Below are 25,376 nucleotides of genomic sequence, written 5' to 3' on the forward strand. Positions count from 1 at the left end.
TAATATAATAATATATATATTTGATAATATAAATATAAAAATGGAAATATTTTTGGTATTTCGGGTTACTAAATTGGAGGAAAAACTAGCTTTTTGTTCCTTTTGTATTTAAAAGTTGATCAATTCAGTAAAACAAAATAGGAAAAATGGTTAAATTAAGCTATTCATCATCCACAGGATCTGGAGGATCTATGGTTTTCACATCTTCATCTTCACCAAATTGAAGACAACGAATGTCAATCTGAAATACAAATTTTACTAAATTACATATTTGAATGCAGTCAAATCTGCAATCTCTTAGAAGACTTGATATCGTCCACTTAATCGGAATATTGGAATTAATCATGATTTGGCAATTCCTTGTGAGCCATTGACGTATTCCAAATATTTTTCATGGTCACATTTATGCTGGCGCTTTAGAAGTCCTTTTCAGAGAAGTGGAAACATATCCTTGTTTCCACGCCTTCCAGATCCGCTACACTCAGCAAAAGATCACGAAGGCTGCTAAACTTATCAACGACACAAGATCAGAGAGACGACTACCTTAAAAGACGGCGAGGTCTTAAGCCAAAGTAAGTCTCATTGAAAAATAATAAAATACTATTCTTGATGACACTCACAAATTCAACGATTTGTAAATAAATATCTGTATTTTGTCGAAAAGATACTTATTTGATACTAGCCTATGGTTAAATATACATATCTTATTTATAAATGTCATAACAATACAAAGGACTACCAAATTCAATTTTTGCAATAAACAATAAAACAGGTAACACAAACAAACTAAATCCTTTAAAGATGGCTCTAAAAACAAAAACAGGTGTCGCGACCAGAAGTCCACAAATATACCTTTTGTAACTTACTTACTTACTTAGGTCCCAACCATCCTCGTTGGACGTTTTCGAACCACTCCTCCTGATAGCTCATGCGTAAGAGCTATTCCATCAGGTGCAGTACAAGATAACTGACCTAAATTAACGTTGTCAAAATCGAATTTCTCTATCCATTACTTTCGTGTTCTGCCTCATGGATGTAGGCCATGGAGAGATCATCCTAGTGCGATTTTCAGGAGGCGGTTCGGCCCCATTCGCTTGACATAGCCGAACCAAACGCAATTGCAGTTTTTTGATGTTACTGAGAATGGTTTGACTGTAGCCTTTGACATACTTTCGTATTAGTAGGCTTAAAAATACTCTGAAATTACAGTTCAACATCTCTGGGCAACCTTCCTCTTAAGGGAGAAAGACATCAAAATTCTACACCACGTTAAACTGACATAGACTACTCAATGTTTTTAATTGTATTTATAAGTCATTTCATTTGGTAGATTTTGTCTTAATTGTTGGTGAATATTTCGGATTCCAACTAGCCTAAATATGATTTGGTACTGGTGTCGACTAAATTAGCAATGTTTTACCATATTTAAGAATTTTATTAGGAGAAAGAAAATAGGAAGTCATATGTAAATGCCCCTTCAAGTAGTTTAAGACGTACTTCCAGTTAAATGTGGTGTCAATCAAGTGTAAACGTGTCATCAACCAAAGGCCGAGGTCAATTACTATGTAAAATAAATATCCTACAATATTTAGTAGCATAAAACTTACAAAAGTCAAAGCTTCAGTAATGCTCGTTTCATCCGTTATATTTAAGGGCATGAAATGAACAAATCCGTAATCATCAACAATCTTGGCAATTTTTTTCATAAGCTTTGTGTGCTTCTCCATCCAGGGATTTGGGTCAATCAGCTCTGATAGACCACGCTCACTTGGGTCAAGAAACCTGAAAATATATATCCCATTAGTTATCATACGATGTAAAGCATAAATGCACAGATACCTTTTCTAATTCTTTCCTCCGAAACTGTCAGAATACCACTCCTAAAAAAATTTCAGACTCTCTTCTCAAAAAAAGAACATTTGCCACTGACTCCTAAAGGAAACCGTACAAAACTGGAAGTTTGCACCAACTCGTTCCAAAAGACAGGAAAAAAAAATATTACATTCCCCTCTGGGATAAATTACCTATTTTCGGACCATTGGAATGCATTTCTCACTTTTCAAAGTACAATTTTAGTATGAACAGCCCAGTATATGATATATTATCAGTGTCCAGCTACAGAAATATTGCAGGATATTTCGGTTTGGAAGCCTGATTTTCCATTTTATATTAAGATCCCGTGGTAGAGGCGATAACCCTTTTCTTAACCTAAAACGGCTACCCAGTTTCCTGTAATTGCCTCACACTGCATGGCGTTTGCTTAACGTGCATCACTCCATTCCTGGCGTTCGAGATTGGGCAACATGTTTGGTTCCACGAGGGTTTGCCCGCAGTTGATCAACTATCATAAATCAGTCTCAATTCTACCGTCTTCTTTATTTGCCCAACCCATCAAGTGGCTCCATTTCGAACTTAATGGTAAATATCCAGGGTTTTCTTTTACTGCCAACTCGCTTCCTCCACGGCGATACTGGGAGACACTATAGACAATTGCTTGAACATAGCGTCGTCTGTGTGTCGCAGTACGTGGAAGCCACCAAAGGTGTCTGTTGGTAATGACACTTGATATGGACGGCCGGTTTCAAGCTTTGTTGCGAATGGCATATTCGGTAATTCATTTACACGGACTGACCTTTAGAATATACTTAAGGCATTTGCAACAACAACAAAAAAAAAATCCTCTTCTTGGGCAACCATCTGGTTCCATAGAGAGTGATTTAGCTGGGTGGAGACTCCAGTTGTTGAAGCAATTCTCGATTTAATTTCTAATGTGCGTCATCCTATTGAGTCTACCAGAGAGCCTCGGTACTTGAACTCAGGAATCTCCTCTATGGGTGACTGTTCTATTAAAATTGGGGGGGGGGGGTCTTGAGCTGATATACCAGACACCATGACTTTTGCCTTCAAGTAGCTTATCTTTAGGCCGACCAGAGAGGATTCTTCAGCTACCTTCGATAGCATGGATTGGGCTTCTGAACGAGATTCAGCTAATAAGCAAATATCATCGGCGTAGTCCAGATTGATAATCACATAGTAGCTACTTACTTCAACGCCTGAAAAGGTCGCCTTTGCTCTGGTCCTAAGTCAATTATAAAATTAAGTATAAAGGGAGACCATATACATTCCTGTCGGACACCAAACTCAACTTGGAACATCGAGGAGAGCTCCCCATCGATGTGAATTTGGGTTGCATGGGCTTGTAGTATGCTTGGATAAGTCTGACTATCTTGCATGGTACTCCATCCTCTGCCACGGCCTTCCAGACTCCATTCCTTAGAACAAAATAAGAAGCTGTAATAAAATCTATGAATAGAGACACTGTCGGTTTCTGGTGTTTTGCCCTGTGTTCAAGGGTTTGTCCTATGACGAATAGTTGGTTGATGGTTCCAATGCCTGGGCGGAATCCCAGTTGATTGGGCCCTGTCTTCAAGTTGCGCTGGATACAAATATTTTGGCAGCAGTGCAGATGAGAGAGATCCCGTGATAATTGCTGCATTGTATTTTGTCTTCAGTCTTCTTTTAAAGACCGGAAGGATGGTAATTTTCCCAACCCCGTGGAACCATCTCTTCTTCCCATATACGACAGGCTAGTTTATGCAGCCTGCTCACAAGTGCTGTCCCTCCATGCTTCAAAAATTCAGCCGGAATAGCATAACGACCAGGGGCTTTATTGCTTTTTGATTGCTTGTCGAAACTCATTTAACGTGGGGGGAGCCAGGTTCATGTCTTTCTAAATACTGCTGGGTGAGTTTGGTTCCTGCAGGTCATCAGGGCTGCAACTTGGATTATGGCAACGTTGATTATAATCCTTTGCTGTATAGAGTTGGTGCTGGTGAAGTAGTTTGTCAAAGTACTCCTTCCAGCCATTTATTATTTGAGAATTATTTGAGAGTAATTTGCCATTTTCATCTTTGACGGACGTACTTATGTGATTTACCCCTGATTGGTTTTAGGAGCTGGCACATCTTCCTGGTGTCGGATCTGGAGGCAGCAGCTTCCATGTCTTCAGCAATTTTCTCCCAGCATAAAGAAAGTAAACGATCAAAATTGGGTTTATTATCTTCAGTACTGTCCCAGTACTCGCTCTTATCGTTCTTAGCCGACTGGTGGCATTTTTTCTCAGGCACTTGAACAACTCGGATTTTCTGTCTGATATCTGTTGCTTGTGCTCAGCCAGCTGAACTGTGTGTGTTGACATCCCTCTTTTGGATAGTCTTTTGCGGCATCCTATCGTAGCTTCTGCAGTCTGGTGGATTGTATTGCGTATGTTCAGCCACTCTTCATCCAAGCTTTGGGTTTGCTTGTCGGTCGCTTGCAGTTTGAGAGCTTCAAAGCGATTAGGCATCTCTAAGGAAAATGCCTGTCGTATATATTAGGATCATCGAAGCGATTGGTGTCAAATCTTTGTGGCGGTTTTCTCTTGGGGCGTGCTGCTAGTCCCAACTTTAGATCTAACTTGACTAGAAGATGATTCGATCCATGTTCCAAGCCAACATCTGCTCCAGTGTAAGATCTACTATTCGTAGCCATTGATTTCCAACGGCGGGACATGAGGATGTAATCTATCTGGCTTTTCGCTCTACCACCTCTTGAATGCCATGTGGCTCTATGGCTCGAATTGTGGTTGAATAAAGTATTAGTAATGCCCAAATCATTCGTCATGGCAAAATGAAGAAGTCTTGATCCCATGTTATGTGTAGCTCCAAGAGTTAGAAATTGCTAAAGAAAAAGATCTGCTTCGCTCTCTGGTTGGAGCAAAAACTACAATAACTGATATGTTTAAATAGGTGGCCTTTGAATCGCTCTCTTGCTATATATATATATATATATATATATATATATATATATATATATATATATATATATATATATATATATATATATATATATATATATATATATATATATATATATATATATATATATATATATATATATATACAACGAAAAGAGAAATCATTAATGCAACAACACAAACACATTAAAAAAAAAAAAAAAGATAGAAGGAGAAAGGTAAAACTGTTTTCCTGAATTAGTGATTAATATAGACCAGCACTTGAATGAGGCCTTAACCCTACTCATCCATACAACCACATAGGTCAAACAGCATAGCCATACACAATCAACCATAAAGAATAATCCATGGACAGGCAGTCATGTCGTCAATAAACATAAGTCGTCATTTACCAAACAATAAAAACAGTAAAGACAAATAATTCAGAGGCAACAACCCAACACAAGGGCTCATCAGGAGAATACACACTTTCCTATAGGGTTTCGGCACTTTAAATTCTCTACCCAGTCAAGTGTTATGCCTACCACAGAATATCCATGGCATCACCGTGTCAAGTATCACCCCCAAAATACATACATATATATATATATATATATATATATATATGCCACAACTATATTAGTATCTACATGCTAAAAAATCAGGTAAAAAATTAGTATTAAAGAAAACAGCCTAGAAAACAAAATAATGAATTTTTTTAAAATCTAAATTTCATTTAAAAAATCTAAGACGTTAAAATTTTCAGAAGTAATTAGATAATTAGATCATGTGAAAATGATCGTTATTATTCAGTTTTGAACATACTCCATAATTACGGTAATTCCCCCAAAATATATACATATATATATATATATATATATATATATATATATATATATATATATATATATATATATATATATATATATATAAAATAAGTTGTCTGTGGATCTGTGGATCAGGTTGACGTCATGACGTCAAAAACTACAAAAAAACTAAAAACTAATAAAAAAAATAAAAAAGCTAAAAAACTAAAAAAACTAAAAAACTAAAAAACTAAAAAAAATAAAAACTAAAAAAAAACTTAAAAAAAAGGAAAAAACTGAAAAATAGAAGAGAAAAAGAAAACTAATAAAATTAAGAATAAAAATAAAAAAAATAAAAAAGATAAAAACTAAAAAAAGAAAAAGAAAACTGAAAAAAGAAAAAATGTAAAAAACTAAAAAATACTAAAAAGAAAAAACACTCAAAGAGAAATTACAGACCGGGACACTCAAAGAGAAATTACAGACTGGGATACCGGGACACAAATGAAGACCGGGACACAGGGAATATATCTTCTATCTATCTATATATATAAAAATAAGTTGTCTGTCTGTCTGTGGATCTGTGGATCAGGTTGACGTCATGACGTCAAAAACTACAAAAAAACTAAAAACTAATAAAAAAAATAAAAAAGCTAAAAAACTAAAAAAACTAAAAAACTAAAAAAATAAAAAAAACTAAAAAAAAACTTAAAAAAAGGAAAAAACTGAAAAATAGAAGAGAAAAAGAAAACTAATAAAATTAAGAATAAAAATAAAAAAAAATAAAAAAGATAAAAACTAAAAAAAAAAGTAAGAAGAAAAAACGAAAAAAAATTAAAAAAGCTAAAAAAAAGGTAAAAACCAATTAAAAACTAAAAAGAAAAAAAGGAAAAACCGCGCAGTTAGATGAAGATCCACCTGGACAGCGAGAGTCAAAACATATCAAAACTGAAAATGATAGCGATGATGATTGGGTTTGGGATTTTGACTTGGATAAGGTCATCAATGCCTACCAGATTTTAGTTAAAAAAAAACAAAGGTTCGGCGATATGTATTTCATAGTGAAGCTGAAAAAAAAAAAAAAAAAAAGAAAACTGAAAAAAGAAAAAATGTAAAAAACATGACGACAGGGACACAGGGAATATAAATGACGACCAGGACACGCTGAAAAATAAAAAAGAAAAAGAAAACTGAAAAAAGAAAAAATGTAAAAAACTAAAAAATACTAAAAAGAAAAAACACTCAAAGAGAAATTACAGACCGGGACACTCAAAGAGAAATTACAGACTGGGATACCGGGACACAAATGACGACCGGGACACAGGGAATATAAATGACGACCAGGACACAGGTATTTAAGAATATCGTTCAAACACAAATTTTTAATTATAAAAAGACCGTTGAAAGAGAAATTTCTAATTTTAAAATGACTGAAGAACCTACAATGGCAACACCTGAGGAAGCTGCTCAAAACAAATGTATTCAAGCCGAAGTAGCTGAGTTGGTAAAGCGTTATGTTTCAGGTTCTAGGTCCGAGAGGCTCCAGGTTTGAACCTTGGTTTTAGCATTAATACAAAAGAAGAAAAAAACTAAAAAAGGTAAAAACTACAAAAAAACTAAAAAGAAAATATATATATATTTATATTTTATATATATATTTTCTATATATTGTCTGTCTGTGTAACGATGACTCTGGTCAAACATTTTCAGATCAATTGCTGGCAATTGGAAACGAAAAGCTCCCAGTAGTGGGAAAGCCAAGAATGTTGTATATTCGCAATTTTTACGTAGTTTGAAACACATATATAAATCTATCTATATTCACAGGTGGGACACAGGGACACAACTACAATGGCGCGTAACTAATATGGCGCGTAACGACTTACGCGCGCGGGGGGGCTTGGGGGGGCGCGAAGCGCCCCACCAACTAGGTGTTGGGGTGGCGCGAAGCGCCACCCCAACAGCTAGTATATATATATATATATATATATATATATATATATATATATATATATATATATATATATATATATATCTACTAGCTGTTGGGGTGGCGCTTCGCGCCACCCCAACACCTAGTTGGTGGGGCGCTTCGCGCCCCCCCCCAAGCCCCCCCGCGCGCGTAAGTCGTTACGCGCCATAATAGTTACGCGCCATTGTAGTTGTGTCCCTATGTCCCACCTGTGAATATAGATAGATATATATATATATATGGTTTTAACTACGTAAAACTTGCGAATATACAACATTCTTTGCTGTCCCATTGTCTTTGCATATAAATAGATTGTCAGGTTTACCGACTCTTGAACATGCAACATATAATGGTCCATGGGAAAACAATCTGTATTCAGATCTATACCTCATGATTCTAATGATTGCCCTTGAGCTTTGTTGATGGTGATTGCTAATCGACCATTCCCTGTCCCGGTGTCCCGGTCGTCATTTACATCCCCCTGTTTCCTCCGGTGTCCCCGTTGTAGTTGTGTCCCTGTGTCCCGGTCGTCATTTATATTCCCTGTGTCCCGGTCGTCATTTGTATCCCGGTGTCCCGGTCTGTATATACATTCGTTTTTTAGTTTTGTTTTTCTCCTTTATTTTTTTCCTTTTTTTTTCTTTTTTAGCTTATTTAGATTTTTAGATTTTTTAGTTTTTTTATTAGTTTTTAATTTTTTTTTCTTTTTAGTTTTTTTGTCCCGGTCGTCATTTATATCCCCCTGTTTCCCCCGGTGTCCCCGTTGTAGTTGTGTCCCTGTGTCCCGGTCGTCATTTATATTCCCTGTGTCCCGGTCGTCATTTGTATCCCGGTGTACCGGTCTGTATATACATTCGTTTTTTAGTTTTGTTTTTCTCCTTTATTTTTTTCCTTTTTTTTTCTTTTTTAGTTTATTTAGATTTTTAGATTTTTTAGTTTTTTTATTAGTTTTTAGTTTTTTTTTCTTTTTAGTTTTTTTGTAGTTTTTACCTTCTTTTTAGTTTTGTTAATTTTTTTTTTACTTATGTCCTGGTCGTCATTTATACTCCCTATGTCCCGGTGCTTTGTTGATTGCTAATCGAACATTCCTTTTGTCCTGGTCGCTTTCTCTTTGAGTGTCGTCATTTATTTTTTTCTTTTTTAGTTCTTTTAGTTTTTACCTTTTTTAGTTTTTTTTAGTTTTTTAGATGAAAATTTTTTTTAGTTTTTTCCTTTTTTTCTTTTTAGTTTTTATTGGTTTTTACCTTTATGTTAGCTTATTTTTCAGTTTTTTCCTTTTTTTTTAGTTTTTTTTTATTTTTTATTTTTTTTAGTTTTTTACCTTTTTTTAGTTTTTTTAGTTTTTTTAGTTTTTTTAGTTTTTTAGCTTTTTTACTTTTTTTATTAGTTTTTAGTTTTTTTGTAGTTTTTGCCTTTTTTTAGTTTTTTCAGTTTTTTTTTTAGTTTTTTATTGGTTTTTACCTTTATTTTAGCTTATTTTTCAGTTTTTTCCTTTTTTTTAGTTTTTTTTAGTTTTTAGTTTTTTTAGTTTTTTACCTTTTTTTAGTTTTTTTAGTTTTTTTAGTTTTTTAGCTTTTTTATTTTTTTTATTAGTTTTTAGTTTTTTTTTGTAGTTTTTGCCTTTTTTTTAGTTTTTTTAGTTTTTTAGCTTTTTTATTAGTTTTTAGTTTTTTTTGTAGTTTTTGCCTTTTTTTAGTTTGACAACTTATTTTTATATATATAGATAGTTTTTTTTTTTACTTATGTCCTGGTCGTCATTTATACTCCCTGTGTCCCGGTGCTTTGTTGATTGCTAATCGAACATTCCTTTTGTCCTGGTCGCTTTCTCTTTGAGTGTCGTCATTTATTAGTTTTTTCCTTTTTTTCTTTTTAGTTTTTTATTGGTTTTTACCTTTATTTTAGCTTATTTTTCAGTTTTTTCCTTTTTTTTAGTTTTTTTTTATTTTTTATTTTTTTTAGTTTTTTACCTTTTTTTAGTTTTTTTAGTTTTTTTAGTTTTTTAGCTTTTTTACTTTTTTTTATTAGTTTTTAGTTTTTTTTGTAGTTTTTGCCTTTTTTTAGTTTTTTCAGTTTTTTTTTTTAGTTTTTTATTGGTTTTTACCTTTATAGTTTTTTTAGTTTTTTAGCTTTTTTATTTTTTTTATTAGTTTTTAGTTTTTTTTGTAGTTTTTGCCTTTTTTTAGTTTTTTCAGTTTTGACGTCACCTAATCCAGTTTTTTCAGGTGACGTCACCTGACACATCCATCCATCCATCCACAGACAACTTATTTTTATATATATAGATATATATAAAAATAAGTTGTCTGTGGATCTGTGGATCGTGGATCAGGTGACGTCACCTGAAAAAACTGGATCAGGTGACGTCAAAACTGAAAAAACTAAAAAAAGGCAAAAACTACAAAAAAAACTAAAAACTAATAAAAAAAATAAAATAGCTAAAAAACTAAAAAAACTAAAAAAAGGCAAAAACTACAAAAAAAACTAAAAACTAATAAAAAAGCTAAAAAACTAAAAAAAACTAAAAAAAAGGCAAAAACTACAAAAAAAACTAAAAACTAATAAAAAAATAAAAAAGCTAAAAAACTAAAAAAACTAAAAAAAGGCAAAAACTACAAAAAAACTAAAAACTAATAAAAAAGCTAAAAAACTAAAAAAACTAAAAAAAGGCAAAAACTACAAAAAAAACTAAAAACTAATAAAAAAAATAAAAAAGCTAAAAAACTAAAAAAACTAAAAAAAACTAAAAAAAGGTAAAAAACTAAAAAAACTAAAAAAAACTATAAAAAGGAAAAAACTGAAAAATAAGCTAAAATAAAGGTAAAAACCAATAAAAAACTAAAAAAAAAACTGAAAAAACTAAAAAAAGGCAAAAACTACAAAAAAAACTAAAAACTAATAAAAAAGTAAAAAAGCTAAAAAACTAAAAAAACTAAAAAAACTAAAAAAACTAAAAAATAAAAAAAACTAAAAAAAAGGAAAAAACTGAAAAATAAGCTAAAATAAAGGTAAAAACCAATAAAAAACTAAAAAGAAAAAAAGGAAAAAACTAAAAAAAATTTTCATCTAAAAAACTAAAAAAAACTAAAAAAGGTAAAAACTAAAAGAACTAAAAAAGAAAAAAATAAATGACGACACTCAAAGAGAAAGCGACCAGGACAAAAGGAATGTTCGCTTAGCAATCAACAAAGCACCGGGACACAGGGAGTATAAATGACGACCAGGACATAAGTAAAAAAAAAAACTAACAAAACTAAAAAGAAGGTAAAAACTACAAAAAAACTAAAAAGAAAAAAAACTAAAAACTAATAAAAAAACTACAAAATCTAAAAATCTAAATAAACTAAAAAAGAAAAAAAAAAGGAAAAAAATAAAGGAGAAAAACAAAACTAAAAAACGAATGTATATACAGACCGGGACACCGGGATACAAATGACGACCGGGACACAGGGAATATAAATGACGACCGGGACACAGGGACACAACTACAACGGGGACATCGGGGGAAACAGGGGGATATAAATGACGACCGGGACACCGGGACAGGGAATGGTCGATTAGCAATCACCGTCAACAAAGCTCAAGGGCAATCATTAGAATCATGAGGTATAGATCTGAATACAGATTGTTTTCCCATGGACCATTATATGTTGCATGTTCAAGAGTCGGTAAACCTGACAATCTATTTATATGCAAAGACAATGGGACAGCAAAGAATGTTGTATATTCGCAAGTTTTACGTAGTTAAAACCATATATATATATATATATATATATATATATATATATATATATATATATATATATATATATATATATATATATATCTATATTCACAGGTGGGACATAGGGACACAACTACAATGGCGCGTAACTATTATGGCGCGTAACGACTTACGCGCGCGGGGGGGGCTTGGGGGGGGCGCGAAGCGCCCCCACCAACTAGGTGTTGGGGTGGCGCGAAGCGCCACCCCAACAGCTAGTATATATATATATATGAGTGTGTCTGTATATATATGGATATTTTTTTTTATTTTTCGCCCTGCTCTCCAGGGCTACAATTCTTTCTCCAGTTAGTTAATGGCATCATTCTCCAAAGAAGCAACTGTTGAAAAGGTACGTGTGTGATATTATCTAATAAAAAGATATGTCTGTTATTTATTAAGATGCAATTTTGCCAAAAGTTAGATTATATTTTTATAAAAACGTTGGTATTAGTCACTTACCAAAAATACGTACATACAAAATTAGCTTTCAAATGAGCCCTTAAACATCCCTCTATATTCCAATGCCCAACTAGCGGCGACGAAAAAAAAGGGACATGCCTGTGCTTTTGCTGCAGATAAGTGCTTTTCCTTGTCACTCAGAAGGGGGGCTGAGGTGATTCTAATAGTGCGGTTTTCATTTCGATCCGACACCATTTTCGATTGATTTCAGGCTATTTGTCAAAATTTTTATTTTTATTCAACTAACTTTTGCCATCAAGATTAGTCAAAACAAATGTTATAATTCCTGAATCAGCTTGAAACTGCCATTATTCCTCACTTAACAGGCATTCGTTAAAATGCGTTTTCAAATTTTTGATTACTATGCGCTAAATTTTTTTCTTTACCAGGTTGCTTCTGAAGCCATAACTATATTAGTATCTACATGCTAAAAAATCAGGTAAAAAATTAGTATTAAAGAAAACAGCCTAGAAAACAAAAGAATGAATTTTTTAAAAACCTAAATTTCATTTAAAAAATCTAAGACGTTAAAAATTTCAGAAGTTAGATAATTAGATTATGTGAAAATGATTGTTATTACTCAGTTTGAACATACTCCATAATTACGGTAATTCCTTCACAAATTATGTGTTTTATGTTACTATTTTATTTCATGTTTCATTAAATTCATTTGTCAAAACTGAGGAAGACCATCGGAGCTTTTACAAACTTTATTTTGATACATTATTTTAAACTCACGCTAACAAAGGCAATGTAAAGCATGTGTTCCTCCAGAAACTCTTGATTATGAAAGCATATACTTACCACAAAAATGAGCTACTAAATTGCACTCATATCGAGGGATAGAGGATGTCTCATCTTCATTACGGTTTAGATGATTACCAACCCAGCCAACACACAAGGTTTCAATAATAATAGAATAAAAAAGTTATATATAAAAATAGCTAAGGAGTAATTTGAAAACCTAACTGTTCCACTTTATTCCTTGATGATGCTGACAGTAAATCAATTTTGGATAGGATGCTGACGTGAGGAACGTCCAAATTCATCATCACACTTAAAGTTGTGAGCATTCCAGCAATATATGAAGGAATATCCACTACAAAATGAGAATCCATGACATAGACGATACATACTTGGAATTTCCATTGCTGAAAAATAAACGAATAAAACAGTTGGTCAAATGAAGCATGGCTGAAAAATAAGGAACACAACATGGGCTACAAGAGAACATGGTATTAAATGGGAGAATAAACATCCCCAGGACTTATATTATGCAGATGATTGGAATGCCCTATATAAAAAATATTAGCGAAATGAATAAATTTTTGGATGTTTTGAGGGTTCAGGGTGCGATAATAATTTGAAGATTAATATAAAGAAGACTAAGTCACTTAGATCAGGAATAAATGAGAATGAAGACAAAATGTTAGGTGCGAGATTATTTGATCAAGTGGATAGCTGCACTTCCCTGGGTGGTATTGTTAGCAACGATCGTGGATGCAGCGCAGACATACAAAGTAGAATAGTCAAGACACAGGTTCTTTTTTCGTAGTAGCAGAAAGTTTGAAGGAACAGGAAGACAATGTCTTCGAACTAAGATTAGAACTTTAGAAGCCACTGCAATCACAGATAGTTAAGTATGGCTCTGAACCGTGGGCACTCTGAAAGACAGAGGAGCATTTGTTAGATATATGAAAGGCTGAGCAAGATATGCTGGATGCTTTCCAGAGGATGTGTCTAAGAATAGATCAAAGGTACTCTTTTGACTGACCGTCTGTCAAACAATGAGCTGTAAGAAAAATTTAGTTCTGTCCCACTTTCTAGGGATATACTAAAAGAAAGATCAAGATAGCTTTTTCAAGTTTTATCGGTAACTGATGACAGATTGCCAAAGTGGTACTGTTTGTCCCTCCGACTGGGGCTAAGTGACAAGCAGGTTGTGCTCGAGTGGGGTAGGAAGACTTCATAAGAAACGATTTAATGAAAATTAGGAGATATTATCGGCTCAACTGTTATGGCTCTTTTTTCAACAACTTCGAATACAAATGAGGGAAAACTAGCAATGGAGCAGCCATTAGTGTGCACAGCAGAAAACCTGCATCAAGGACGTGATAAAAAGCTTCAAAACACTAAAATCTAAAAAAAGCTAAAAAAAAATAGAAATAAAGCTGTGTGGCCAAAATATTAATAAGAGATTTTTTTTTAATCACAGTGCTCTCCATACTACACAAAGAAGAAGAGATTAAACTAACAGCTGGTTGAAAAAAAAATATGATAAAGCCTTTTTTGAGATCCTAATCGTACCCACTTATTTAGTTTATTATTGGCAAGAAAATTTCGCTCCAGTAAATAGAATTCAAAAATTATTAAAACTCGAAGGACAATAGGAGACTCAAACCTCAGGAGGAAATTACCTTAAACTATTAATCAGGCATATCTTACCGTAAATAAAGCCAACTTCTTCTCTTATATTAGGTATTCTTTTTTTCTTAGTTAGTATCAATTCTTCCCCTTAATATTGTTTTTCTATATTTTTTTTTAAGTCTCAGTTCATAAATATAAACTTATCTTCTTTTTACCTGTTCTTCAACTTTGTCTTTATTTAAATATTTTCTTTAATGTCAAGTAGGATTACATCATTTGTAGATAAATTGTCAATTTGTTCAGGTATTTTGATTTCAAATATTTTATCTTACGTGTTCACCCGGGGACAAGAATAACACAGATGAATCTTTACAGACGTATTCAGACAAGTATATACAAGCACCAGATCTTTGAGAGGAGTTTTCTAGAGAGTGGGGCCATCCCTAGACTAATTCTAAGGGATTCCAACCCCAACCATGTGTGCAGGTACGTAAAGGAAATCCTTAAAAACCTTTTTCCAGTGTCTACGTGCAATTCCGCGGTTTTCTTTTTCTTTTTAACTATCCTTTCCTTAAGCAAGAGAAGTTATCCAGTCTTACTTTAATTACATATTTTGCATTCTTTAGTGATCTAAAATAGCTGGTATGCTAATTCTGAATTCTATTTAATTTTTTTCCTATGCTTCGAAGCTTAAAAGTAACTGGGTCAGGTAAAAGCAATCTACAATTTAGTACATTGAATAACTTTTCATTTCTTACAGTGATGTTAAACTATCTGTAAAAATAATCCTAAACTAAATGCTTATGATCAGTTCTTTGCTTGAACAGCAGAAACCTTGGTTACTAAATTAGATTAATTCTGTTTCTAGAGCAAGGTGTTTAACAGTGTTGACACACACACAAAAAAAATGGTGGGACAGGCTATATTTGTGAATTGCATCAATAAGCAATTTCAAATGTCGTTATGTTCATACACAGGGGCGTAGTTCCAGCGTTTGGGGGAGGGGTTAAGTTTTCATCCGCAGAGTCAAACAATATGTGCTATATAATAATTTCCCCCCAAATTATTGGGGTGGGAAACTGTCCCCCCTCGAAACGACGCCACAGTTCACATAGGATTGTGCCTTCCCTGACTGTTGTTAAGAAAACAAGAGCCATGACCTCATATGGCAATTGTGACGAGGTCGGAATCTAAAACTCTCAAACCGGAACCCTCCCCCTCCGCCAAAGAGATCAGATCCGGTCCGGTTATGTCAATCATGTATCTAGAAGTTGTGCTTATTCTCGAACTCACCAAAGCACTATAAATCCCCCCAACTCCCTCAAAGAGATCGAATCCAATCCCTCCACTCTAAGCGGTTTCCAAGATTTCCGTCCCCCCCGCACCCTCCAATCTCCCGTATCCGATTTGAATTAAAAATGGAGCATCTGAGACACGAGGTCTTTCTATATATCAAGATCCATAAGATTTGATCACCCACTCGTAAGATACATATAACTCAATTTTCACGATTTCCCTCCCTCCAGCCCCCCCCCCCCCTCAGATGGCTGAATCGGGGAAAAGGCTGTTATTAGGTCAATTTATGCAGGTCCCTGACACCCCAGATGGTCTCCCCAGATGGCGGGGAAGCTATTTCTAATTTAAACTGGTTTGGTCCCAGATACAACTCCCAACTTTCATCGTCCTAGCTCATCTGGAAGTGCCCGAACTAGCAAAACCCATACCAACAGACCGACAGAAATTGCGATTGCTATATGGCACTAGGCCGACGGCCAAGTGCCATAAAAATTAAACACAATTTATATGGTTGCAATTGTTATGTAGAAAAACCCTGACCTTGGACTCTATAAATTGCTTGACAACGCACTTCTTAATCTGGAAACTAAATTGCCTTGGTAAGCAAATATTGCTTACCAAGCAATCTGTCTTAACATCTGTGTGAGCCTAGAGTTATTGTTTGCTTCAGATCAGGGGCATAGCTCCAGCATTTTTATCAGGAGGGGGAAGGGGTCTCCATCCGGAGAGTAGAGAACATGGTCTATATATTAGTTTTTCTCCAAATTGTTGGGGAGGAGGGCACTACCCCTTGCCACCCCCCCCAAAAAAAATGAACAAAAATGACGCCACTGCTTCAGGTTGACAAATTGCAGCTCCTGTTTTACAGACAGACGAAATAGAACTAAACGAACTTGGATTTGACTAAAAAACGATTGATTCCAAGAATTGCGCCATACAAGTTTGGAGTGTTACCTGCAGTAGCCGTACAAAATCTTTCATAACAGTCAAATGAGTGTACAATTCAATTTGTCCAGGACAATCAAATACTATATAATCATCTTCACCAGGGCAGTTGACTAGGTCATTCAACCATTCTTGATTTTCTACCATGTATTGCATACAAAAAACGAGGCCCCCATTGGGCCCCAGCTTTAAATCTTCATCTTCCATAACATCATCAACAGATATCAAGTCTCTTATATCACCAGAGGCACTGTAGTCAAAATATTCAGCAGCAGGATCCAGATTAACGACTTCAATTGTTCGATTTGCAGCTTCCCCATGCTTTTGAATGGTTGAGCAGTATGTACTCTAGAATAAAATATCATTTTATTACCTAAACAGTAATTGTTTTCATGTATGCCCTGAATAGGTACCGCAAATAACATTGTCTGGGTGATAAGCCATATCTAATTATTAATTTTGTAGCTTCACTGTGCTTTTATACAGTCAAAGAATGTGTTCTAATAAGCTTCACCTAATAAACCTTAAGGGTATTAACATTATTTTGTATTAGATAAGCAGGAGCTGCCTTACTCTTTAGGTGAAACTGCGAAAAAGTCAAGAGCAGGGGTATTAGACTTAAAATGAACGATTTGGTAACATTGAGGTGGCCCGCACAAATGTTTTGCCACTTGACTACCATATTATATCATTTGCATATTATGTCTTTGTATCTGACAAAAAAAGTGCAAAGAGCAGGCAGTTAAGGATTGTACTTTGGGGCAGGTCTTTTGTTGCTGGGGTTTTGCATTCACAGCCAGGTTGGACAGTGACTGACTGATTATCTGTGCAACTTTTTATAAATACTATCGGGATTGGTGGCATGCCTACATTTAAGTGCTTAAGAAGCAAAAGTTAACTAGACACATTACCGTCAGTAACCACAAAAACTCGAAAGGCAGCAACAAGGATTTTGTTACAGTGAAGTCTTTCATTAGTGAGTATTGAATAAGCAGACAAATAAACCTGTTGAGAAGTGATACTTTCTGAAGCTTAGGTATAAAGAACCAGATTGTTTCTTTCCACAGACCAGAGGATTTAGTTATAGATTATTATTGCCATAATCTTACCTAGGACTAGAGCAATCATGAAATGACTGTAAGAGGTTGGATTGTCTTTGAGTATATTTGTTTTTAGTATGAGGTTTAGTAAAAAACATTTCGACATCCCAGGGACAACCAGTTTTTTCATTTAGAATTTACGCAAACTAGGGGATTTGTTTGAATGTGGGTGGGAGGTGGTTTAAAAGGGAGGGATCTATTTTATCATAACTTAATGAACTGGCTATTATGATAAAGATGACCTCATTTAACTCATACATAGTAAATGATAGATAGATAGTTTTCTTCATCAAAACTGCTATTTTACCACCTTTTATCTCATTAGACCAAACCTTTATCAAAACCGAGTATGGGTGGAACATGCATGTAGTTTAGAGCCGATTTTTGGCAACTTTGAAAACTCAAGGTGTGGTATATAGTCGTGTCATTTGTAAACATTGTTGACACTGGATAGTTTTGTTTGTGTGGTTAATAGGCTTTTTTGACCAATAAAAAAGCTATGTTGTAGAGCCATATTTTAAGATCTGTTTAGGTTTTCGCATTGTCTTTGAATGTTGGATACAGAGATGAGATTTCCATTCCTGGACAAACCAACAAGTGCTCAGAGGCAGGGAGAGATTTTTTGGAGCAGACCTACACAGGCATTCAATCGGAATGTCCAGGAAACTTATTGGGCTTAGCAATTTCGGTAACATAGATTCCTAGAGAAATGGACCCATTTCAATTGCTGTTCATGGGAAAGATTGGTTTTATGATTTCGAAGACTGACATTCATATGAAGTCATGTTTTTATTATTATTTCATAAGGGTGCCTATAAGTTATTATAAGATGTATAAGGACAGAAGATCGGGTTTCACTCATGTGAAAGAGCAGAAGGATTTCTTTTAATTGTTGGAACGTTTTTATTTTCCTTAAAGTTCTAAGCAAAACCTCCTGGAAATCTTTTTGAAATCCTCCAGGAAATCAGAGGTGGTTTGATTAGCAATTATAGCATCCTATAACAACATCTTTCGATTTTTTGATGACCTGAAAACAGACTTCGAGTAATATCAGTAAGAAGTAAAGAACGGTTCAATCTGCATTGAGGTTACAGTTGGTAGATGGGGTCTTTAGAAGGGATGGAGGAGGTTGAAGCAAGCTGCTGTCCTTTTTCAAGGGGCAATTTTGGAAGAGCTTTTAGCATTTTCTAAGATTAGTAGGCATTCTTCAATCCATTGAATGCAATTATAATGAATAACACCGCAAGTAATTTCAGAATCTGAAGGTTTAATTAATTTTTTTTCAAACGCAAAGCAATTTAATAGTAACTTCCATTAACAGGTCATTTCCGACACAATAATAAGCAAAACACAAGACTGTGCATGGCATATTGCTAGTACATTTTGTTTCAAACTAAACCAACCAATGTTGTGTCATCTGTATGTAAAGATATTTTCATTTTAACAGAGCTTCAGACATCGTTGATCTAACAAAAAAAGAATGAGTTCCAGGATTATTCCTTGAAGGACACATCAGCCCTTTGAACACTAGCTTGAGCACACAATAGGGGCTTCCAGATTGATCAGATAAATACACTCTTTTCACACAGTTCGAAAGAAAAGAGTAAATCCGATATTGAATACAGATTATTATACTTTATTATACTGATGCAATTCAGCTTCTCAATCAGTTTCCAATGAGCGAACTTAACTGAAAGTTTTGCCAATGCTCAAAATGGCTATATCTCACCAATTGCAAATGTCTATCAGATCAGTGTTGACTGATTAAGTTTGTCTAAACCCACGTAGATATGGGTAGAGAGGCTTATTTATGTCCAAGTGGCCTCTGCTATACCCTTATGTAGCTTTCAACAAAGAAAGGTTTTGCACTACAACGTTCTTATTGAAGATTAGTACTTCTTGATGCATCCTCTGTCATGTCTTTTCAAGACTGGGGTTATATTTCCTTTAAATCAAAATTTTGGAAGTACACCATACTTCAGAATCCTTTAAAGATATGAGCCAATAGAGGAGCAATTTCGTCAGAATAAAATTCATCATTGAAGAAATTAACAGAAGATAGCTTTTCAATCTCTTCTGCTGCTTGCTCATTTAAATTATATTGATGCTTTGTCTATGTGAGATTGTAACTCCAATTGAAATGTAACTCCATAAATTTTCATGATTTGCTTTTACATTCATTGTGACTTGGCACCCATAGTGTGCTTTAATTTTTGCATTCCCAGGTGCAAGGAATTCAACCTGTTTTTTAATTGTGATTGGTAGAATTCACCTTGAGAACTAAAGTACTTTTTCCAGTAGCTTATCTTATTATTCATAAGATATTTTATTTTTGCAGTGAAGAAGAAAATAAACAGGAGGAATAGGGACTGTTTAATCTAAAATGGGGAAGCAGGCTTTCTCACTATGTTGACTTGAGCATTTTTAAAAGCCTGGCAAACTTCATTGATGGAATAATTATTAACAAACCAATCAAAATCTAATAGATCCTTCTCACTGAAACATAATCCTTGTAAACTTTTTTTTAACTACACTTTGGGACTGTCTCTTTAAGGCAAATGAAAAAGTAGAAATCACCACCCAGTTCTATTGGTGGATGTTTAACAGCAAAATACTCACTATATAGGATACTCGTGACAATAAGGCTTGGTTAAAAGGGTTTTTGTTTATTTCAAATCTTTTTGATGATTCAACAAGTTGATATATAAGAAAAAAACAATAAATGTCTGCAGTTAATTTTTTTTTTATTCTCCTACTTGGCTGGATCCATTGTGGACACAAGAAATATTCTGAAATTTATTACTCCTATAGAAAAATATCTAACATTTACAATTATACAAAAAACTTCAGAAATGCACCAACAGTGTCACTGAATTAATGTATCTAAAAACAAGTCATAAGACTACCTTTCCACAACCAGCAGGTCCAATAACAATTTGTGCATATTTCATTATGATCCAGATATAATCCTACAAACAAGAGAAGAAGCATTCAATATTAAGTTGGAACTTTCAGAGAATGCTTAAAAGAGAAGATCATCTCACAAAAAGGCTATATGTGCACACTACTGCTAATACTACTGTCACTGCTACATTCACTACTTCAAGTACTTTTATTGCAACTACTTGTAAGGCTAAGAGCATTGACACAAATTACAAGAATCATATGAAGATACAGGTTATCAAAAGGACATATCAGCAATGTAATAGCAATGGGTAATTGTATTAGGTTGAAGCTTCCAGGACTTGATAAGAAGGATGTTCTTCTGACCAAAAAGCAAAATGTTAATACTATTGCTGCAAGTAGTAGCCTACTACCACTGTTCAATACCATTACTACTTATATCCATACTACATTGTGACTACTATTACAGCTGTACCTAAGGGTATAGAGGTGATTTATTCATGGAATTTTGAGGGAGGAAGTTGAACTGAATCACAACCAAGGCTGTATCAAAAGGGAGGGGGGTAGAGGGTTTGAACTCCCCTTGAAATGTTTGTCCAACTTGTAAATATGTAACATAAATGGATCTAAAACAATTACATTAGGTTGGTTGGAGGACCATGCATAGCTATGTTGGCCTCAGGTGGCTTGGTGCTGCAGTGAGTTATTATTATTATTAGTAGTAGTAGTAGAAAACAAAATACATTTTAAATGTTTTCACTTTTTTTTACTTCCACAAATAAAGAATTATCAAAACTTTAAGGAAGAATATCAGTATATGTCAATTAAACTGACAATCCATGGTTATTTGTTTTGGTTTCCATATTTTTATACTCCTTTCATATTTTTAATTTATACTTTTTTTTTAACATAATAGTCATTACCATAACAATGCACCCCCCCCCCCCTGATGAACCCTTATATAGCCCTTAATAATTTATTTCTTTGTTATTGTTTCTATATTTTGATACATTGTGTAACATTTAGCTCTTGAGTAGACTCAAAGATATCAAATTTACCCTGACTGATTCATTGAACATTGGATAAAAAGACTAATATAAATGATTTCAAAATAGTACAGCAAATGGAGACTAATAATAAGACTTTTACTTTATTAACAGATTTCTTTCAGAAGAGCAATAGCTGTATAGCATTAACCAGGCACCTTGTCTAGACTTGAAGAACTCAAAAGTTTGTCTTCCTAAAGGTTGAAATTTATCTTCTCCTAGGCATTGGTGTATAATAAGGAATTTCGAGAAGGAAACACTACAAGATCTTGAAAATAATTTTAATAGTCCCAAAGTACTTACCAAGCCTATATCATTCCTAAAAACAGTTCACTTTGTCTTCCCCAACCCTCCTAATATACAATTATAGCCTAGCCAAATTATATGTTTTCTTTCCATTTTTCAGTTTCTTGATGACATAACTCTTTTGTTTAAATAGATATAACAGCAAAGAAGCAATGTTTGTGAAATTAAGAAATAGAAAAAATGCATGGGAAATATACAATTAGGCTACACATTTACATATCAGGGGGGGGGGGGTTAGGGATAAAATAAAGTGAACTGCTTTTAGGAATGATATATGTATCTTTGGCTTTCTTCAGGTTGTTTTCAGAATTATAAGGTATAGTGTTTCTGTCTCAACAACCTCAATTGTATACTAATATCTGCTATTGAGGGAATTATTTACCAAAATATTATTTGTAATAATTTAAAAATGTGAACAACAATGGATAGAAACATGATAATCAAATTAATACAAGCACCATGATCAATTTACAGTAAGAATTTATTGTTTTTCCATTTTCTTTTATTTTTTTATATATTTTTTTACCTTTATGTGGGACCAACAGGGGTGGGACCAACAGGGGTGGAGTATATTTTTTGTCAGAAAAGTGACCATATAATTTGGAAAGAGCATGGATAAAGGTCAAGAATAGGAGCTCTAAAGAAGGAGATGAGCCAGAACAAAAAGAGAGACATTCTGAGATTGCTAAATTTCTTCTTGTTTTAATAAGGTTGTTCCCATTTTTGAAAATTCATCATTGGCCTCTCTTTCTCATTTAGCCCTAGGACATAAAAGAGAACCAAAATAAAAAGTAGGCCCAATGAAATTTTTAATAATGTGCAGAATATTTACAATAATCATATTATAGTGTTCTTTTCTATTATTATTCACATTTTTGATTCATCTTATTTTTTGACCCAATATCCATCATAGTGACTCAGGGTGAAGTGGATATCTCCAAGTCCACACAGAGAAATATATTACAAATAAATATACAACAACAAAAAATATTATCCTATTGGGTCTAAAGGCTGTATACATCCCTTAGGGGGGATTGTTGAGGTTACTATCATGTTCAAAAGAGGCATAAAATAAGATGGTTTATGGTATATTTAGATTTATTGGAATTTTGTATATAGATTAGGCTATGGCTATAGCCCATAGAGGGAGGGCTGAGGATGAAATGTCAGGCAAACAAACAAAACCTTGAAAAATAGCACTTTTAAAATGTCCTTTCTTTTTTTCTAGCATGTTTCTTTCTGGAGAGCCACTACTATTAACCTTGATCAGAATAGCCTATGAAACAGAGGCAAATTCTGACCAAAATCTTGGGGGGGGGGCTATATGACAAGGGTACCAATAATTGACCAAATTTATTTTAAAACAAAATGAAAAAAGAAAAAAAAACAGGGAACAAGGGTGCCCCCCTGGATCTGCTGATGGTATGAAACAGGGAATCTAGTGGTAGGCTACTTTTCTTTTTGGTTTTAAACGGCTTTGTGAATTAATCCTGTTAATTGATACCAATAGGCTCAAACGAGGCAAATGTTGGCCCACTATGATTCCTTTGAAGGGTCTGGTTTCCTAAACTAGTACCAAGCTGTTTGCTATTGCAAAACAGGCTTATAGTGGGCTTTATAGCCTACTTTTATTGATATAGGGGATGTAAAGCGCTTTTAGTAAAGACATTACAGTATATTTATGATAGATTTAAAGTGATTTTTAGCGTTTTCTTTGCAGAGCCTATTTCTCAGCTCTTAAGCACTGTAATTTCTAAGCTAGACAGACTACCACGCTTTAAAGATTAGAAATTAAGATCGAAAAGTTAAAAGCAGAATCACAAATAAATGAAAAATGAGATAATCAATTGAGAAGTCACTTAAAGAAAATATTGTTAAATATAAGCCTAGGTTTAAATTTCACTTTAATTCAGTTTGTAGCTTCAATGACAATATTTAGTATGGTGACAATTGATTAGTGATTTGGAAAGATTAATTTTACGGAACCCAAAAACATTTGAACTATCAACATGAGGCTGAGAGTTCTTAATGTGAAAAGTATCAGATCTGTGCATGTATGTTGGCTGGAGTTACTCATTTTTAGCCTGTTTGGTTTGGATAAAATAATGAATAATTTTTTGGAAGTGTCACTGTAAAAATATATTTTTCAAAACTTCGGTAAGGCTATTAGGCCTATTCAGAGAACATTTCTGACATTGGATTTTCAGAGTTGCTAGTAGTATATACCAGCATCACCCCAAATCCTATCTACGGTAAAATTCTAGTTTAGTGACTTTTTTCTATCTTGGAAAGGGGTTAGATTAGGAAAGTGAAACTTTTGGGGATGGGTCTACAGGCTAAAATGTATCCCAGGTGGTATTTTAAAGTACCCATCACCACTCCTTCTGCCTCTATAGGGTCCTGAAATTTGCCTACATGACAGGTCTATACCTATTGAAATTTTGACAAAACAACATTATACCTTAATTTTAGTTTTAAGTTTCTTTTTCTTAGGTTTTAGTTTTGAAAATTTAATTCCTATAATTTTGTTAGCAGAATTTTAAGTCATAGGCCTATCAGTTTTTTTGCCAAATATAGTAAATGTGTTTGCAGTTCTTTGAAACCTTGTAAATAGGGATTGAGCAAAGTTATCAAAGTGAAAACAGTTTCCTTGTAGGCCCACTTCATTTAAGTACAAGATATGTTTTGCAAGGTTTTCACTTTTATAAAACAAAGATTTAAAAGATCAGTTCCCTCTAGAGGGTGAAGGAGTAGGCTACTTAATCTTCCCAGAACATACCTTTAGTCTATAGATCTATCCCTTGAAGTTTCATTTTCCTAACCTAACCCTTCCTAAGATAGTGAAAAGTAGCTTGTCTAGAATTTTACTGCTTAGCTTTGTAAATAGCCTAGATCAGGTATATATCTGTCTGAGTACTAAAGTAGATTTACTCTTACTTAGAAGAAACACTATAAAATTCTTAGAACAACTTTAAAAACTTCTAAAGTAATTACTTTAAAAAGAAATACATAGAGAATATGTAATTTAGGCTGTATATTTGCACAATAAGGGGACAGGAAAGTAAAGTGCTTTTAGGAATGATACAAGTATGTATTTTGACAATTACCTTAAAATGCATTTGCCAGCAAGATAAGTTGGTAGATCCTCCTGTAGTTCTTGCTGGTGGTCAGTGATGTAATTATGTTGGCTTAGTCTCCCAGTCCAGCCTCCACTCAGCCCTCTCCCAGTCCCTGTTGACTCCAGCCTTGAAGGAGTGGGGAGTCTCAGCTTGGATGGTAGACTCAGATAGGCTATTCCAGAGGGGGACCACCCAAATGGAAAAGAAGCCATGTTGTTCCCTTCTCCAACATCCAGGCAGGTGAAGCTTTAGACTGTGACCTCTTGAATTATTAGCCAGGGAGGGGGTGAAGATCTGGTTCAGGTGACTGGATTTGAAAATTTTGCATGCCATGATCACATCTCCTCTATATCTTTGATATGCAAGGGTTGGAAGTCTCAGAGACCTTAGGCAATCCTGGTAAGGGGCATTATTTAAGCCACAGACCAGTTTGGTTGCTCTCCTTTGGACACTTTCAAGGGCTCTTGTGTCCATTTTATTTTGGGGAAAGGCCAAACTCAAGGTGGGGACAGACAAGGG

General features: G+C 34.1%; 2 protein-coding genes across 5 annotated transcripts in view; one reads left to right on the forward strand and one right to left on the reverse strand.

Annotated features, from left to right (window-relative positions):
- On the reverse strand, positions 1–24,872 carry LOC136039438 (GPN-loop GTPase 3-like). 4 transcript variants are annotated; one of them, XM_065723186.1, is made up of 6 exons: positions 24,846–24,872; positions 20,389–20,451; positions 16,392–16,730; positions 12,744–12,925; positions 1,608–1,782; positions 1–241 (listed from the first exon to the last, which is right to left on the reverse strand). In XM_065723186.1, exons 1-6 carry the CDS (start codon positions 24,855–24,857, stop codon positions 161–163), a joined length of 852 nt encoding a protein of 283 aa, XP_065579258.1. In that variant the 5' UTR covers positions 24,858–24,872; the 3' UTR covers positions 1–160. The 4 variants fall into 4 exon arrangements, with proteins under 4 accessions (XP_065579258.1, XP_065579261.1, XP_065579260.1 ...); XM_065723189.1 differs by lacking the exon at positions 24,846–24,872 and adding an exon at positions 23,642–23,660; XM_065723188.1 differs by lacking the exon at positions 24,846–24,872 and adding an exon at positions 23,510–23,528.
- LOC136039437 (citramalyl-CoA lyase, mitochondrial-like) overlaps positions 23,665–25,376 on the forward strand; it is a 31,253-nt gene continuing 29,541 nt past the window's right edge. Inside the window, exon 1 of the mRNA XM_065723185.1 lies at positions 23,665–23,792. Coding sequence (XP_065579257.1) covers positions 23,748–23,792 — 45 coding nt within the window. The 5' untranslated portion in view covers positions 23,665–23,747. The remainder of the gene's footprint in view (positions 23,793–25,376) is intronic.

This window comes from Artemia franciscana, chromosome 19 (genome assembly GCF_032884065.1).
Source record: "Artemia franciscana chromosome 19, ASM3288406v1, whole genome shotgun sequence".
NCBI lineage: Eukaryota > Metazoa > Arthropoda > Branchiopoda > Anostraca > Artemiidae > Artemia > Artemia franciscana.